We start from the raw sequence: 16,007 nt of genomic DNA, 5'->3' as shown, positions 1-16,007 counted from the left end.
GACTCGCAACTAGGGTCCAACCTTTTTTGTCTAAGTTGCAAGTTCGCCATCGACTCGCAACTGGGGCCCAACATTTTTTGTCCGGGATGCAAGTCCACTCTCGACTCGCAACTAGAGCTCAACCTTTTTTGTCCGAGTTGCAAGTTCACCCTCGACTCGCAACTAGTGTCCGACATTTTTTAGTCTCAATTGCTAGTCCTCCCTCGATTCGCAACTGGGGCCGACCTTTTTCCCAGTTGCAAGTCCACTGACGACTCGCAACTAGAGCTCTACCTTTTCTAGTCCCAGCTACAAGTCACCCTTGACTCGCAATTAGGGTCCAACCATTTTCGTCGCCAGTTGCAAGTCCAAACTCGACTCGCAACTAGGGTCCGACCTTTTTTATTCCCAATTGAGAGTCCACCCTCGACTTGCCATTGGGGGTCCAACATTTTTTTCCTACTTTCAAGTCCACCCTAGTCGGCGAACAAACTGAAGATGAGCCGACCCAAGCAGCTAGGACACCTTTTTTGTTTTGCTTCATTTTCTTCATCTTTTTCTGCTTTTTTATTTATCATTTTTCTTCATTGTTTTACATCTCCTTTTTTATTTTTTACTTTTCAGAAGTTGATCTCATTTTTTCATATTCTGGTAATTTTTGTTTGTTCATAAATTCACAGGTTTCAATACATGTTTCAAAATTTGTAAATTAGTTCATTTTTCTAAAATTGTTCATGCTGATAAAAAGTTTAAAAGCAAATCCGAATGTGTTTATTTTTTTTGTTCTCTTCTTATTTATCTATTTTATTTGTTTTTTCCTGTTCACTTTTAGTTCAATGTATATAAAAAAAGTTCGCTTTTAGTTCATCGTATATAAAAAAGTTCATGTATACCAAAAACAATGTTCAGTGTGGATTGGGAAAAAAATAGTGTGTATTCAGAAAATGATCATCATATATTAAAGCATTGTTCACCGTATATTAGAACATTTTTGGTATTCGTCAACATTTTTTATAGTTTGAAAAAACTTTTGTAAATTCATGAACATGTTTTTGAAATATGTGTTGATGAAATTTTGTTCTTTACTGAAAATTAATTATATAAATATAATAGTGTAAAACACAAAAACCAATAGGCAAAAAATAAAATAAATCGTTGGTAGCCTCGAAGCTAGCTATGGGAGATGTCCTTGTAAATGTATAATGATCAGAGGCAAGAGCTAACAAGTCGATTTAGCACTAGCGATCATTTTGTTTTCCAGAAAAAGCTAGCGATCAGGTTCCTTGTATGGGTAGCTAGCAAGCAGATTTTCTTTTTATGAGGGGAGCTAGTGACCAGATTTGCATATACGCCGGTCACCAAGGCAGACGCAGGACGAGGTAGTTTTTAGTTTTGAGCTTTCACAAATTAAAATCAAACAAACAGGACAAACAAACAGGAAAAAAACTTATCTCACATCTAGATGTGACATAGACGGACCCAACATATATATGTTACTAGTCTAAGTTACTCTCCAGCATTAGAAACCAAGCGTTTTCCTTTCCAAATGGCCAATCATTGGTAGAATCCAAATCCGTAGAGAAATCTTGCCACGGATTCTCAACGAAAATCCAGAGACTTACTGCTAAGAACGAAAATCCAGAGTAAAACCATTGCAGAAGTAAATAGAGTAGGACGACATGCAAACTGTGAACATGTAAAACTGACATCGGAACACACGAATAAAAGGCTGCAGTGAAATATTGCCATCAAGAGTATGCTGGCATCGTGAGCGATATACTTGCATTACACAAGTAGGCTGCCGTCAAAATCTCCCCAGTCGCCTAGCCTCCTTTGCATTTGGCGCCTGGATAACTAATGTAAGGTCAATTACCATATCAACCTAAGCCGACTCAACATAACATGAATTAAGCTCGAAACCTCAAATGCTGCTGGTGTTTTCAGTGACACCCTCCTATCTAAAAAGGGTTCCCTTCGGTACTTGAACAGGCTGATCATTCTTTACGCTTCTGCAGGGAGAACGTGCTGCCATGGCCTGTTTGCGTGCTGGGTGGCATCGCGCTGGTCACAGAAGGCAGGCCGAACGTATCGCCCTCTTCTTGCGGTCCTGCTTCCTCAACTTCTTCTGCCTGTTGGTTCCCTCCTTTCAGGCTGCTGGACTGGCTTATATGCTTGTATATCTGGAGAGACTGGGCTATCATAGATGATGGGTTGCCAGCATCGCTTGGAAGAAGCATTGTCGTGGTCTACATTTCATAATGAAACATCAGTACTTTGCCAAACACCATAAGGATTCATGAATCAGGGAAATGAAACTTAAAATATCTCACATTCTTGGCCAGAGCAGCAAATGCTGTGATGTACTGTTCAGCAATTCTCAGTTTTGCAGCCTGACAGGAGAGAATGAACAGCACAACATGAGCAGCGAAACCTTACTGTTTTGATAGATAACTTCTCCATAAGCAACAGTAATGTCAATTAAATGCAATATTAAAATGGGAGTTGGCAAATCATGATACCTCAGCACTGCCTTCAGCTCTCATGGACTCTGAGACCATTCTAATCCCTTCGGCCGTAGCTTGTGACTTGGAAAGAATCGCTTCAGCCTCACCTGATGTTTATTACCAAAAATAAATGAGCCCAAATGGCACACAAATTCCCCTTCAGAAAAAAAATACAAAACAAAATGTTTCAACCTAACCAAAACAATCCACACTAGCAGCCCAATCTTCAAATGAGCAAGATGATGAACATGATAAATAGAATAAAGAGGATGCATGATGTGAGCACAATTATGACAAAACTTATCAGGTGCATGCGGACCATATCTGAAGAGGTTAGCACAACAAATGGGGAGATGGGCAAGTTTGAAAGCAAGGAGGGTGATGGCAGAACAAATAGCACAAACAGAACCGATGCATGCTACACAAATCAATAGACCACGTTGTCATTGCAGCATAGAAATGATAAGATTTGAATTGAACATACCCTTGGCGCGGTTTGCCTGATCCAACATAGCCCCTGTTAAGAATAAATGGTAAGTGTCAAACATAAAGACCCAGCTTTTAGTAAAATTTCATATAGGTCATACTACTATATGCGCATGTTATCTGAGCCGCTGGTCCTCCTTGGGATCAGAGCAGTTGGTTGTATAAACTAACTTATTCAGGATTCTAACACTATTATTATATGAGCGCTGCTATGCACACAACGCTGTGCGGACGATTTATGCACAACAGCGCATATCAGTTCATCCATGCATACCATCAACGTGCAGTACACGGCTGGATTGCCTATCGTGCCGCTGTCGTGCAGGCATGCATTGTCCGCACAGCAGTTTTGTTATTGCATGGTGCTTGCATGACCTGTCCCTACTTCATAAATGTTGGGGCCATCATCGGTCCTATACGGTCATGGCGTCAGCATACTTTGCTGGACTGGGTGTGAGGCCATATGATCTGCTGACGAGTCATACCAATGAAGCCAATGGCCCAATTCATTGGCTGTTGCCAATTGTCCACATCAGTTTCTTTATTCTACCCTTACAACCAGCCTGCACCCGAAACAAGAATTCAGGATCCTTTTTGGGTCCGTTTGAATTTTGGGTCATACTTTGACTAAAAATATGAGATGTATATTATAAAAACTATACTATTAGATATTTGTTTGAAAGAGCTTTCCTACCATATAATTATTGTGACATATAGTTCATATTTTATTAGTTAAATTTTATGATCAAAATGTAAGGGGCCCAATAAACCCCGACACAGGAAGTAGCACATCGAAAACCTCAAATTGTCTTCTTGACATCATCATCAGCTTCGAATCTACTTATTTGCCCACAGAGATTCCATAGAGGCCGTTTCGTGAGTGGCACTTTCTCCACTGCTCCGAAGAACTCTCTAATAATGTTGTACACCTTACTAATGTTGATTATTCTTCCTCGAATTCCTAATTAGGTCCCTTGTGTACACATCAATGTGCTTGTGAGATGGCCAATGCATCATCTCCCTGCATATTGGTGTCAGGATGTGATTGTGCTTCACTCGGTGCTCCGTTATGTACCATCCATTGTCCACCATGCATAGCAGCCTAATCATCGCTGGGCATCCACACCGGCGGAACCTTGTGTTCTCACACAATGGCTTCCCCTGTTTCTTTAACCAATCTCCTGATTAGTTACACCCCTATTTTCAGAAATGGGCACAAATATGCATAAATAGGGACTTACCAAGTACCCCCAAACAAGATCCTGATTGTATCCTCATTGAGATGTGGAGAGGCCTCGGAGACATAGCGATAGTATCGCTAACTAAGCTTTTCAACCTCATTTTTCGGGCAAACAAGATGCCAGGAGAATTGAGGCGGAGTATATTAGTAGTAATCTTCAAGAACAAGGGGGCTGTTCAAAGTTGTACTATTTACCGTGGAATTAAGCTGATGACCATAAAATGAAGCTATGGGAGAGTTATTGAGCACCGCTTAAGAGGAATGACAAGCGTGACTAAAAATCTGTTTAATTCCATGCCTGAGAGGTCGACCATGGAAGCCATTTTCTTGGTACGACAACTTATGGAGATACAAGAAGCAACCTGCATATGGTGTTTCATTGACTTGGGGAAGGCCTATGATAAGATACCGGAAATGTCATGTGGTGGGCCTTGGAGAAACAAAGTCCCAACAAAGTACTCCCTCTGTAAACTAATATAAGGCCGTTTATATTAGTCTACAGAGGGAGTACATTACACTCACCAAGGACATGTACAATAATGTTGTGACAAGCGTTCGAACAAGTGATGGCTACACTGATAACTTTCCGATTAAAACTGCACCAAAGGGTCAGCTTTGAGCCCTTATCTTTTTGCCTTGATGATGGATATCACAAGGAGATATCCCATGGTGTATGCTCTTTGCGGATGATGTGGTGCTAGTCAATGATAGTTGGACTGGGGTTAATAGAACGTTAGAGCTTTGGAGACAAACTTTGGAATCAAAAGGTTTCATTTAGTAGAACTAAAACTGAGTACAAGAGGTGTGGTTTTAGGGGCTGTTTGGTTCTAGGCCTAGTATTGCCACACTTTGCCACACATTTTTGCCAAGCTTGCCTAAGGTTAGTTCATCAAAATGAGAGCCACAAGTTGGCAAGCCTAAGGGAATCTTGCCACACTTTTTGTATGTATGCCATGTGGGACCCAAGTGTGGCTTGCCTAAGGTGTGGCTTGAACCAAACACTCACCTAAGTTGGCCAAACTTGCCTAACCATAGGTGTGGCAATCTTTGGCAAAGTTAGTCACAAACCAAACAACCCCTTAGTACTACTAGGCACAAGGAGGTTAGCCTTGATGGGCAGGTGGTACCTCATAAGGACACCTTTCGATATTTGGGTCAATGTTGCAAAAGGATGGTAACATCGATGAAGATGTGAGCCATCGAATCAAAGCGGATGGATGAAGTGGCGCCTAGCTTCTGGCGTTCTCTGTGACAAGAGAGTGCCACAAAAGCTAAAAGGCAGGTTCTATAGGACGGCGATTCGACCCGCAATGTTGTATTGCATTGAGTGTTGGCCGACTAAAAGGCGACATGTTCAACAGTTGAGTGTAGCGGAAATGCGCATGTTGAGATGGATGTGTGGCCACACAAGAAAGGATCGGGTCCGGAATGATGATATACATGATAGAGTTAGGGTAGCACCGATTAAAGAGAAGCTTGTCCTACATCGTCTGAGATGGTACACAGACCTCCAGAAGCTCCAGTGCATAGCGAATGGTTAAAGTGTGCTAATAATGTCAAGAGAGGTCGGGGTAGACCAAACTCGACAAGGGAGGAATCCGCAAGGAGAGATCTGAAGGACTGGAATATCGCCAAAGAACTAGCCATGGACAGGGGTGCGTGTAGAGTACAGAGTATTCACGTGCAATAACCATGAGTTGGTTTCAAGATCTAATGGGTTTCAGCTCTAGCCTACCCCAACTTGTTTGGGACTAAACTCTTCTCACACCAGATACCAAACCCATGTTCCCAGAAATATAGGTTAAGTCACACGCCTCTGTGAGTGAGTCTAAGGTGGCACTCAACTCTGGTTTACGCACTTCATTTCCAGGGCTGTCTGCAAAGCCTTTGATGTTTTTTTTTCTAGAACCCTCATCCTGCTAGGTTATGGTGCTCTTTCAAGTGGGTTACTACCAACTCTAACCCTGTGGTAAACAAAAGGAAGCTTATTTAGCGAACGACCACATCTCAATGACAAGTACCAACGACATGCTAATATGCTTATTCCTAGCAAATCCAAGTATGACATGTATACACGCCACGGTGCATCATTGACCACTTAATACATACTAAGCCAAGAAACTGATTGTTTGATCCCAAAAAAAAAGGCCACTGACTGTCTTTAAAATGCCTTGGTGTCAGTTCAGCAATCTGTCAGCAACTTCCGAAATAATCTTTCCTACGTTAACACACATCGCCTCACGTATTCAATCTACTTGCAAATATGAATGAACAATTCATTTGCGACCCCCCATCATGCTCAGTGGCATACATAATACGCATGCGCCATACCAATTTCCAACCTGTTCTATCTGCTCCTAAAACAGTCAGGGATTCCACACTAGCACTTGCTGTCCCCCAAGTCAGAATTACGAACTGCGAATTTGTTACATTCTGGTAGTTGTTTAGCTCTTAATCCACCCCGGCGCCTGGGGATCCGGCTTGATTGCAGATTCACCGGACTCGGAGGGCACCCTGTTTCTGCTGTTAGCATCATTCGCTTCCAACTCGCCGCCTTGCAAATCCGCCGCGACGGACGACTCCGGAACGCCTCCCACAAGCCTGCTACCCACTTCGCTTCTTGCATTCAGATCCGACCCCGACTGCTGCACTCCATTGGGGAAGATTGGCAGACTGCAACGGCGAATCGTGCAGATCAGCTCACACAAGTGGGGGCGGCAAATTCAGCAAGATCATATAGCTATACGCTTACTGGCACCAGATCCACATGAAAATCACCGCAGCGGCGCCATCCATTGTTGTAGGTGCGGCGAGCGCTTCCATCCTCTCCCCCTCTGCGGCACCTATAGTCTTCCTTGGAAAGGTGGAGTTCTGTATGCAGTGCGTCCAAAAAAAAAATATGTACCATCATACAGCTACAAGTCAACCACTGTACTCCGGTCCACCTGCCAGCCTCATGTCTAAGTTGTGGGTCCTGCCCCACGTGCGCTACGAAATGTACGGAGCACTCTCTACGTCACGAAGAACTCGTACCTATACGACTACAGCGCGCACAGTCAATAAACGAATATCTGCCGCTCGCACAAGTCTCATTTAATGAAGGCGGCAGCGATCCATCGAGCAACTCGTTCGGTCAGGATAATGGGACTATATGCCGGTATGAACCATATTGCCGCGTCCCAACTTTTATTGTTATTTTCAAGCAACACAACTTAAAATATCACAATCCATCACTGCTACTAAAATAGGTTAACATAGACATCACTAACAGTAAAGCACTTGGGATGAATTAATGTGGTTAAGCTACAATAAAGGTGGATTCCATCTCATAGGCATCCCCTTTTCAGATGAATTATTAGAGAAAATACCAATTTGAACAAAGATAAAAGATCATGTGCTACTCACCTTCTGACTGGAGAATTTGAGCACGCTTTCTCCTTTCTGCCTCTGCTTGCATCTCCATAGCATTCTTCACGCCCGGTGGAGGAGAAATGTCCCCTGCAAAGTCGGTTTGGAAATATCAGAAATTTAACAGATATATAAATCTAATAGGTCAAAAACAGGAAAAGGTACTGATCTCAGAGGAAAGTAATATGCAGGATCGGTTTAGAAACACCAGAAATTAAACAGATATAACTGTAATATGTCAAAAACAGAAAAACATACTGATCTCATAACGAAGACACTTCAAGCCCCAGTCTGTCGAAGCCTCATTTATGGACCTCTGTCAAAAAAGAATTTCAGAAGGTACAATGTATAACTGTGCTGAAGTATGATAAGGAGATGGAAATAGTGAAGCCCAATACATTAGAAGAAAAAGAGCACATGACTTTGTAATATTAAGTTGCTTCTTGGTAAACCTGGGAATAGTTTGTAATCCAGATTAAACCCAGCCCAATCCATACAAGTATAAGTCGAACAATCAGACCAGACCAGACCAAACTGCAAATGCTATAATCCAAACCAATCCAAACTGTACGTATTTTCAAGCCAAACCCATCCAACCCAGTCCCCACATACAATTTCAATCTGAAGTTTCAAACCAAGGGCGTGTCCAATTACTATGGGAAGAGAGGCGTTGGAAGGGTGATTAGCTGCTGCTGCATGTTACTCACCACCACAACGTACGTACATAGAACAAGCTATAATGCTAGATACTATATATGACTAGCTGCACTCCGTCCATCACGGTATAAGACGATCTTGTTCGCACTGTCCGACCTCATCGGCCAACTCGCCGGCGCCGTCGAGCGGGAAGAAGGGGCACCTCGTAGGGCGCCATGTGACTGTTGTATATCACACTGTCTGGCAGTAGTTGAGCAGTTCGGCCACGGCCTGCGCCACACACAGCCTGCAGTTCGCCACCGCCTCCGCCGCCACCGAGCTGCGCCATGCCCATCGCCAGCCCCTTGTTCGCACCGTCGCCGGAGTCGTTGGACATGAGCTTCATTGCGCTTGGTTGAACGCGACCAGATACATCAGCCCATGCCGGTGGCGTTCTGGGTGTTGAGAAGGCTGAGCATGTAGCCCGTGTCCGCACCGCCACGGCCAACCAGAGCATGCAGTCCTACCGCGGGACGTCGCCGCGGCACTGCGCAAGGCTCCATGTCGCCAAGGAGGAGCAGCCGGCGGTGGCCATGGCGTAGCAGGCGGAGGCGTGCGGGACGAGGCCGCCAGAACCTGGTCGATGCTGGTTTGTGTCTCTACTAGAGCATGGACGTGACATGGCGAGCAGGAGCATCATCATCGGCACCAGTAGTGGAGACGACAAGACGTTGCCAATGGGTGATTGCTTTTCCCGGCAAAAACAAGGGTGACTGCTTTGATCGGGACCCTAACCTGGTCCCTGATTTAGTTCTCCGACCATGGGTTAGAATGGTTTGAGACTGTTTGTTCTGTGACCAGACCGAACCAGACCGAACCGATAATAGGAAAAGCCCAAACCAAACCAGCTTACATTAGGAGCTCAGCCCATTTAATCCAAACCAAAAGAGACCAATAGGAAAACCGATTTGAAATTGTGGTTTGTGTCCAAACTGTTCCCAGGTTTACTTCTTGGTTAAGTTGGCTAGTTAAAAGGGGCATGATTTTAAGATACAACTACTTCATGACAGACATTTAGTGACAGTGATCCACAGAAAAAGGCAATCAATCTTCAAAGGAATTGTACAATTATTCTTCAGAGAAGAACTTTATATACAGAACTGGTAAATCAAACTAGGATGTTGTTGCTGAAAACTCAGATGCAATAAAGTTATTTTACCTTTCAGGCTTTCACATTTAATGTTACTGTATAAAGTAAAGACCCTACTGTTTTTGCAACTGCTCTTTATATTCCATGTTTATATTTGTAAGTTAATTCCTCGTTCTTGCAAAAAATATTTAATACATAAACCAACATTTAGTTTACCATCAGAGCAATGTAAACAACCACACTTAACAAAGTCTAGCTATTCTGAATAGATGAGATGAGAACAAGGATTTGTTGGTATATAGATGATGTACAGGCCATAGTATTACAGTTAACATAAGAACACTGCCCATTACTTTTATTACTTATAATAACTTGTAGGTGCTGTTCTCTGCAACAGTTGCCTTGATATAGAAAGAAAAACAAATAGCTCAGATGCGAACAAAATGTCATACCACAATCTTCTCATTCAATGTGTCCCTCTCTTCAAAAGTCTTGTCCAAGGTTATCTTTCCAAGCTCACTTCTCATAGTTGTCTGCGCAAGTTGAATGACTGCAAAAATGGGATTCTCCACGCCATATGAAGCACGGTAGGGATCAACAATCTGCAAAGTTCAAAAACAGAAAGATAAGAATTAATACTAAGGACTTGTCAATTGCCAGCAACAGTCTCTGATTTCCAGAACGCTGACAGTAGAAATGCGAATCCCCACACACTTCACAAAGTAAATAATCAAAACACAAATACTTGCTATATATCTTAAGTTCTTAACAAGAGAATGGAGAAATGTTTCTTTCTTTAGTTAACTTGCAGATACATGAATTAGACCAATAAAAATAACAAGAATGCTCAATATGAACCTGTACAGTGGAAAGAGCATAAACAGACATAACTAATTAATCAACTGTGACGAGTTATCTGAAAGTGTCAGATATCCTCAACACAGATAAAGCAAGCTTGCTAACTTTTATGATCAAACAAAACATATACATACCCACGAAATACAAATCTAACTACCAATTACACCATTCATCACAGTTGCCATCCAACCTGAACCATTTCAACAACATTGAATCAAAAAAAAACTAAGTGTGCTCCCATGAATCCTGTGAAGATTACATGACAAGGAAATGAGCAGTACATGTACAAATGCAACTCATTGCAGTGGAGCTTTACCATCTATATCCCCAAACAATCTAAACAGGATATACCCCAAACCATGTGAAATGCTCAAGAATGGACCTACAAATTACCAAGAGAGCACCTAAGTCAATTATTATTACAAATGTATGCACCCTCTGCCAATGAAATTTGAACAGCAGCATATCCACACACTTGCTTTTACAGTCAATTGTTACTGCTGTGGCCCTAGGTCAGACCCTAACACTTTTGTGCACCACAAGTCCAGAGCCTTGTTCATTATGGACCCTCATCACCTACCAGATGCACATAAGCCAGATTAACATAGACAGCAGACAAGGTATGGAAGAATGATACAAGTGCCAACATACGAGTCGAAACTAGAAGCAGTATGGAACAACATTGGTTGATATCATGTAACTGACAGAGAATTACATGATGAGGCCATGCATCATCTTAACTTTGCTAATGCTACAGTCATTGAAAGTGAGCCCATGCATTGATCACGTTAAACATAGGCCATGGCATCTACAGCTCAATGCAATCAGGAGGAGCATGCTATACCCATCCTCAAGTCCTACAGAAGTAGATCAACCTGCACCAACTGGACAACTAGTGCCACAACCAATATCCCCACAGAAGTAGAGCAACCTGCATAAACTGGACACGCAGTACCACAATAAACCCCAATATCCCATGCTGATAAATACCGGAAAAAGAATACCAACTATGGGATATCTTTTCTGTCCTAATACAAGGCAAGCTGACTCTGTGAATGTTAGGTGGATAACTAAGGTGAACAGAAATCTTGAGTTTGCTCAGGAAGTGGCCACAAGAGGAGTAATTTACAAATATAAGCATCACACACGAAATCTGTTTTAACAACCAGATGAATTGTCCTAAACTCCAAATCAAGTATTATCTACCCGTCTTCACACTTCCAGCTTGGTTCTCCAGAGTAATTTCCATTGTGACAGAACTTCCGGATTGGAGTATCAAACCACCACCAACAGCAGCAATACAGCATGAACTTGAGGCTGTAAAAATCCATCATTGAGGCGCATTTCTAAGACCAGATGACCTGTCCTAATTCAATGTGATGGTGGCTCATGACAACATATAACACGAAACTTCTACCGAAACACGCCGCATTCATCCACCATCTCCCCTGAACGACCGGAAAAGCACCAGATCCCTAGAAGTAACAGCAGAAATGCAGCCTCGCTAGTGAGGACCAAAAGGCAAGGCGAGAACGAGGTATACCTTGACGTAGAGGACGCCGTCGATCTGGATGACCACGTTATCCTTGGTGATAGCGGACTGGTCGGGGATGGGGATGGCTTCCTCCTTGAGAGAGTGCACGTAGGCGATGCGGTCGACGAGGGGGACGAGCCCGTGGATCCCGGAGTCGAGCGTCTTGAGATACTTGCCGAAGCGCTCAATCACGAAGGCCTTCTTCTCCGGCACGATGCTCACGCCCCAGTTCACCGGCGTGCTCAGCGCGTCGAACCTGATACCACCACACGGCGAAACGTCAGACCGCTAGAAGGTTCCGGAACGCGGAAGGAAGTGCTAGGGATTTAAGCGTTACCGTGAAACCTCGTCACGGGCGTAGTAGCGGGACATGGACCGGGCGGCGCCGAGCTGGCGGGGAAGGAGGAGAAGATGCCGCGCGGGGGCGGTGGATCGGCGGAGGAGAGTCGCCATCGTGCGAAATCGGAAGGGAAGAAAGTGCTGGGCTTTTCGGGCGACTCGGGTAGACGGAAGGAAGTGTGAGGTTTTCCTCCCGTGATTTAGGCGAGTCGATACTCTTCAAAAGAATTATATGAGTTTTATGATTTGTGAATGCCATATGGGGTGAGTAAATGTTTTATAATTTATGAATATCACGTGTTATTCATTAGAATGGATCTCATCTGCTAACCCGTGAAACCTGGTCTTATATAATTTTCTTCAAAAAAATTATATGAGACCAGATCTCACGGTTTACTCTCTCTTTTTCTTATTTATTTTCTTTTCTATCACAAAAATAATACATTAGAAACTTCAAATACTATTATGTCGGCTAATTACTAAACAATATCATAACCCAGCTAGCTAGGAGCGTTCACAACGATCTCATGCTCTACACCGTACAATTATCTCACTCAATGATCTATATCCTCTTGATATCCCACCGTATCTGTAACGTCCTCGATACGGTTATATCTCCTACGTGTCGAAGCACGACTTAGAGGCATAACCGCATTGAAAGCAATATCGCAAGTAAGGCAATCTTCATAACATCCCATGTAATATAGATAATAATTATGGCCCGACTACGGTGCCAAAATAAAAGATCAACCCAACATGCGACACGGTCCCGATCGCCCCAACTGGGTTCCACTACTGATCATCAGGGAAAGACACGTAGTAACGGCGTGAGTCCTCGTCGAACTCACACTTGAGCTCAAGCGCGTCATCTGGAACGGAGTCATCAGGCCCTGCATCTGGTTTGGAAGTAATCTGTGAGCCACAGGGACTCAGCAATCTCGCACCCTAGCGATCAAGACTATTTAAGCTTATAGGTAAAGGCAAGGTAATTATGTGGAGCTGCAGCAAGCGACTAGCATGTATTGTGGCTAATCTGTTCGCAAAATAGAGCGAGAAGAAAAGGCAAAGCACGAGCAAATAACTAGAGAACAACCTGCGGCAAGCATTACTCCAACATCGTGTTCACTTTCCGGACTCCGCCGAGAAGAGACCATCACGGTAACACACTCAATTGATTCATTTTAATTAAGTTAAGGTTCAAGTTATCTACAACCGGATATTAACAAATTCTTATCTGCCCATAACCGCGGGCACGGCTTTCGAAAGTTCAAATCCCTGCAGGGGAGTCCCAACTTAGCCCATGACAAGCTCTCATGGTTAACGAAGGATATACCTTCTCCCGAGACATTCCGATCAGACTCGGTATCCCGGTTCTACAAGACACTTCGACAAGTTAAAACAAATCCAGCAACACCGCCCGAATGTGCCGACAAATCCCGATAGGAGCTGCACATATCTCGTTCTCAGGGCACACTCGGATAAGCAATCCGTACAACTAAAACCAGCCCTCGAGTTTCCCCGAGGTGGCGCTGCAAGGGGCTCTAGGTTGGACCAACACTCAGAGGAGCACTGGCCCGGGAGGGGTGTAAATAAGATGACCCTCGGGCTCCGGAAACCCAAGGGAAAAAGAGGCTAGGTGGCAAATGGTAAAACCAAGGTTGGGCATTGCTGGAGGAGCTTTATTCAAGGCGAACTGTCAAGGGGTTCCCATTATCACCCAACCGCGTAAGAAACGCAAAATCCGAAAGCATAACATCGATATGACGAAAACTAGGACGACAAGAGTGGAACAAAACATTAGGCGAGAGGCCGAGCCTTCCACCATTTACCAAGTATATAGATGCATTAAGCTAATAAGATAATATAATGATATCCCAACAAGAAAATAATGTTCCAACAAGGAACGGTCTTCGATCTTCACCTGCAACTAGCAACGCTATAAGAGGGGCTGAGCAAAGCGGTAACATAGCCAATCAACGGTTTGCTAGGACATGGTGGGTTAGAGGTTTGACATGGCAATTTGGGAGGCATGATAAGCAAGTGGTAGGCATCGTAGCAAAGGCATAGCAAAAGAGCGAGCATATAGCAAAGCAAAGATAGAAGTGATTTCGAGGGTATGATCATCTTGCCTGCAAAGTTGTTAGAGTTGACTGAATCCTCGAAAGCAAACTCAACGGGCTCCTCGTTAGTGAACTCGTCTCTCTATCCAAATAAGACAAACAAGTAAAAGGAACGCAATCAACCACGTGCACAACTCAAGCAACAAGATGCAAACATGGTATGCTATGTGGGATGCGATATGTGATGCATATGCAAGATTTGACAAGGAATGATTGAACCTGGCCTCAATTGAAAATCCAAGTGTGCCACTGGGAAGGTGAGATGATTTCGCTTGAAAACAATATAAAGAACGCCGGAATCAGAGACACGGTTTGGAAATGGCAAGCAAAACAAATATGGCACCGGTCTGCGATAAACAGCAAGTAGTCATCTAAATGCAACAAGATAAATATACTACAGCACCCAAACATGGCAAAAAAATACATGGCAGGGATCCATTCATGAATCTTAACAAAATATGAACACTGAGCTATGGCCAATTCATCCATTAACAGGTTAAAACAAGCATGGCAAAAGTGTAATTGGTAAACAGATTTCAAACTTAGTGAAATTAACACTTGTCTGGAATTTCAGATCAGATAGCACACTTTGGAGCATGAAAACTATATTCTACAGGAACTTAACATGGTAAAGTAAAGCATGGCATGGAGCTACTCAAAGAGCTTAACAAAAGTCCCTTAGTGACCTTGATCCAAAAGGGATCAGAAAATACAATTGCAAGCATGTGAACATGGCAAAAACATAAACAGATCACAGACTTAGAGAAAAACTGGAGCATGCAAATCAGATATCAAGTAGGCATGTTTACGAGCTCGATGCACTCACTACAGAGCAAGACATGACAATCTAAGCATACACCCATCAATAATACACATTATACGAGCTAGACATGGCAAAAACAACAACATAGTATGCACGGATCAACTACAACATCCTCGGCAAAATCGCTAACAAGTAGACAATCTGCCCAGATTCACGAAATAGCAAAAGTAGAGCTCGATTGACTCAAGCTAGGGTGCTCCATAATTGCAAACAAAGACATGGATGGATAGAGCACTACAAGATTAACAAATCACCCTTACTGGTCATCCTCAAAAGAGGCACGGATCAATAGGAAACAACATGAACATATGGCATATTGATTAAAACAGACCAAGGACTTAGTGGAATTGCTAAGTCCCTGAAATCAGCATTAACGAATGCATCACTTTGCAAGCTTGTGCTAGTCACCACATATATCACAAAAATACATGTATGGCACTTCTGGAAAGATGACAAAGCATATAACAAAACATATGTAGAGCTCAGGGGTATACCATGCACACATTAAACATGGCAAAAATGACAAATAGCTATTTGGAGCAGCAGATCTGACAATTAACTCAAATAGCACTCTTCCAACAGCATTTCGGGCATCAAGATGAACTCAAATGAAAATGATGCAATGAGATGAAATGATGTGCTCTCTGAGACGAACATTTTGATATGCTATATGCCCAAAACGGATTTACGGATGCAAAGTTACGGTACGATGAATATGGCAATATAATTTGCAGACTTAGGGGAAAATGGAGTCAACCCTAATTTTCAGATCTGGATCCGGCGGCACTGTTCACGCGCGGAACCCGATGTTCGCCGGAAAGCTCGTGGTCACCGGAGTTCGTCGTGGGGGTGGCCGAAGCTCGCTGGAGGAGCTGGTGAGGAGGAGTCGCCGGCGCGGCGCAGTTCGGCGCCGGAGCTTCGGTGGCGCGG

The 16,007-nt window shown here is 43.4% G+C and overlaps 1 protein-coding gene across 2 annotated transcripts; it reads right to left on the bottom strand.

Moving 5' to 3' along the window:
* Positions 1-1,612: 1,612 nt before the first annotated feature.
* On the bottom strand, positions 1,613-12,331 carry LOC119328941 (stomatin-like protein 2, mitochondrial). 2 transcript variants are annotated; one of them, XR_005159226.1, is made up of 10 exons: positions 12,133-12,331; positions 11,805-12,051; positions 9,856-10,005; positions 7,876-7,933; positions 7,615-7,707; positions 2,968-3,000; positions 2,499-2,590; positions 2,310-2,369; positions 1,900-2,225; positions 1,613-1,825 (listed from the first exon to the last, which is right to left on the bottom strand). XR_005159226.1 is itself a non-coding variant. In XM_037601930.1 (9 exons), exons 1-9 carry the CDS (start codon positions 12,246-12,248, stop codon positions 1,974-1,976), a joined length of 1,101 nt encoding a protein of 366 aa, XP_037457827.1. In that variant the 5' UTR covers positions 12,249-12,331; the 3' UTR covers positions 1,613-1,973. The 2 variants fall into 2 exon arrangements, 1 of the variants encoding a protein (XP_037457827.1); XM_037601930.1 differs by having other exon boundaries at positions 1,613-2,225.
* Positions 12,332-16,007: the final 3,676 nt, after the last annotated feature.

The sequence above is a fragment of the Triticum dicoccoides genome, chromosome 7A (assembly GCF_002162155.2).
Source record: "Triticum dicoccoides isolate Atlit2015 ecotype Zavitan chromosome 7A, WEW_v2.0, whole genome shotgun sequence".
In the NCBI taxonomy this organism is placed as follows: Eukaryota; Viridiplantae; Streptophyta; class Magnoliopsida; order Poales; family Poaceae; genus Triticum; species Triticum dicoccoides.
This window is presented reverse-complemented; position numbering and strand designations above follow the sequence as displayed.

Excerpts from the sequence above, each read along its gene's own strand:
- LOC119328941 (XM_037601930.1), bottom strand. The coding sequence starts at position 12,248 with ATGGCGACTCTCCTCCGCCGATCCACCGCCCCCGCGCGGCATCTTCTC. Across the intron at positions 2,370-2,498 it reads GAGCTGAAGGCAGTGCTGAG|GCTGCAAAACTGAGAATTGC; the intron begins GTATCATGATTT and ends CTCTCCTGTCAG. Across the intron at positions 2,226-2,309 it reads TTGCTGCTCTGGCCAAGAAT|ACCACGACAATGCTTCTTCC; the intron begins GTGAGATATTTT and ends TATGAAATGTAG.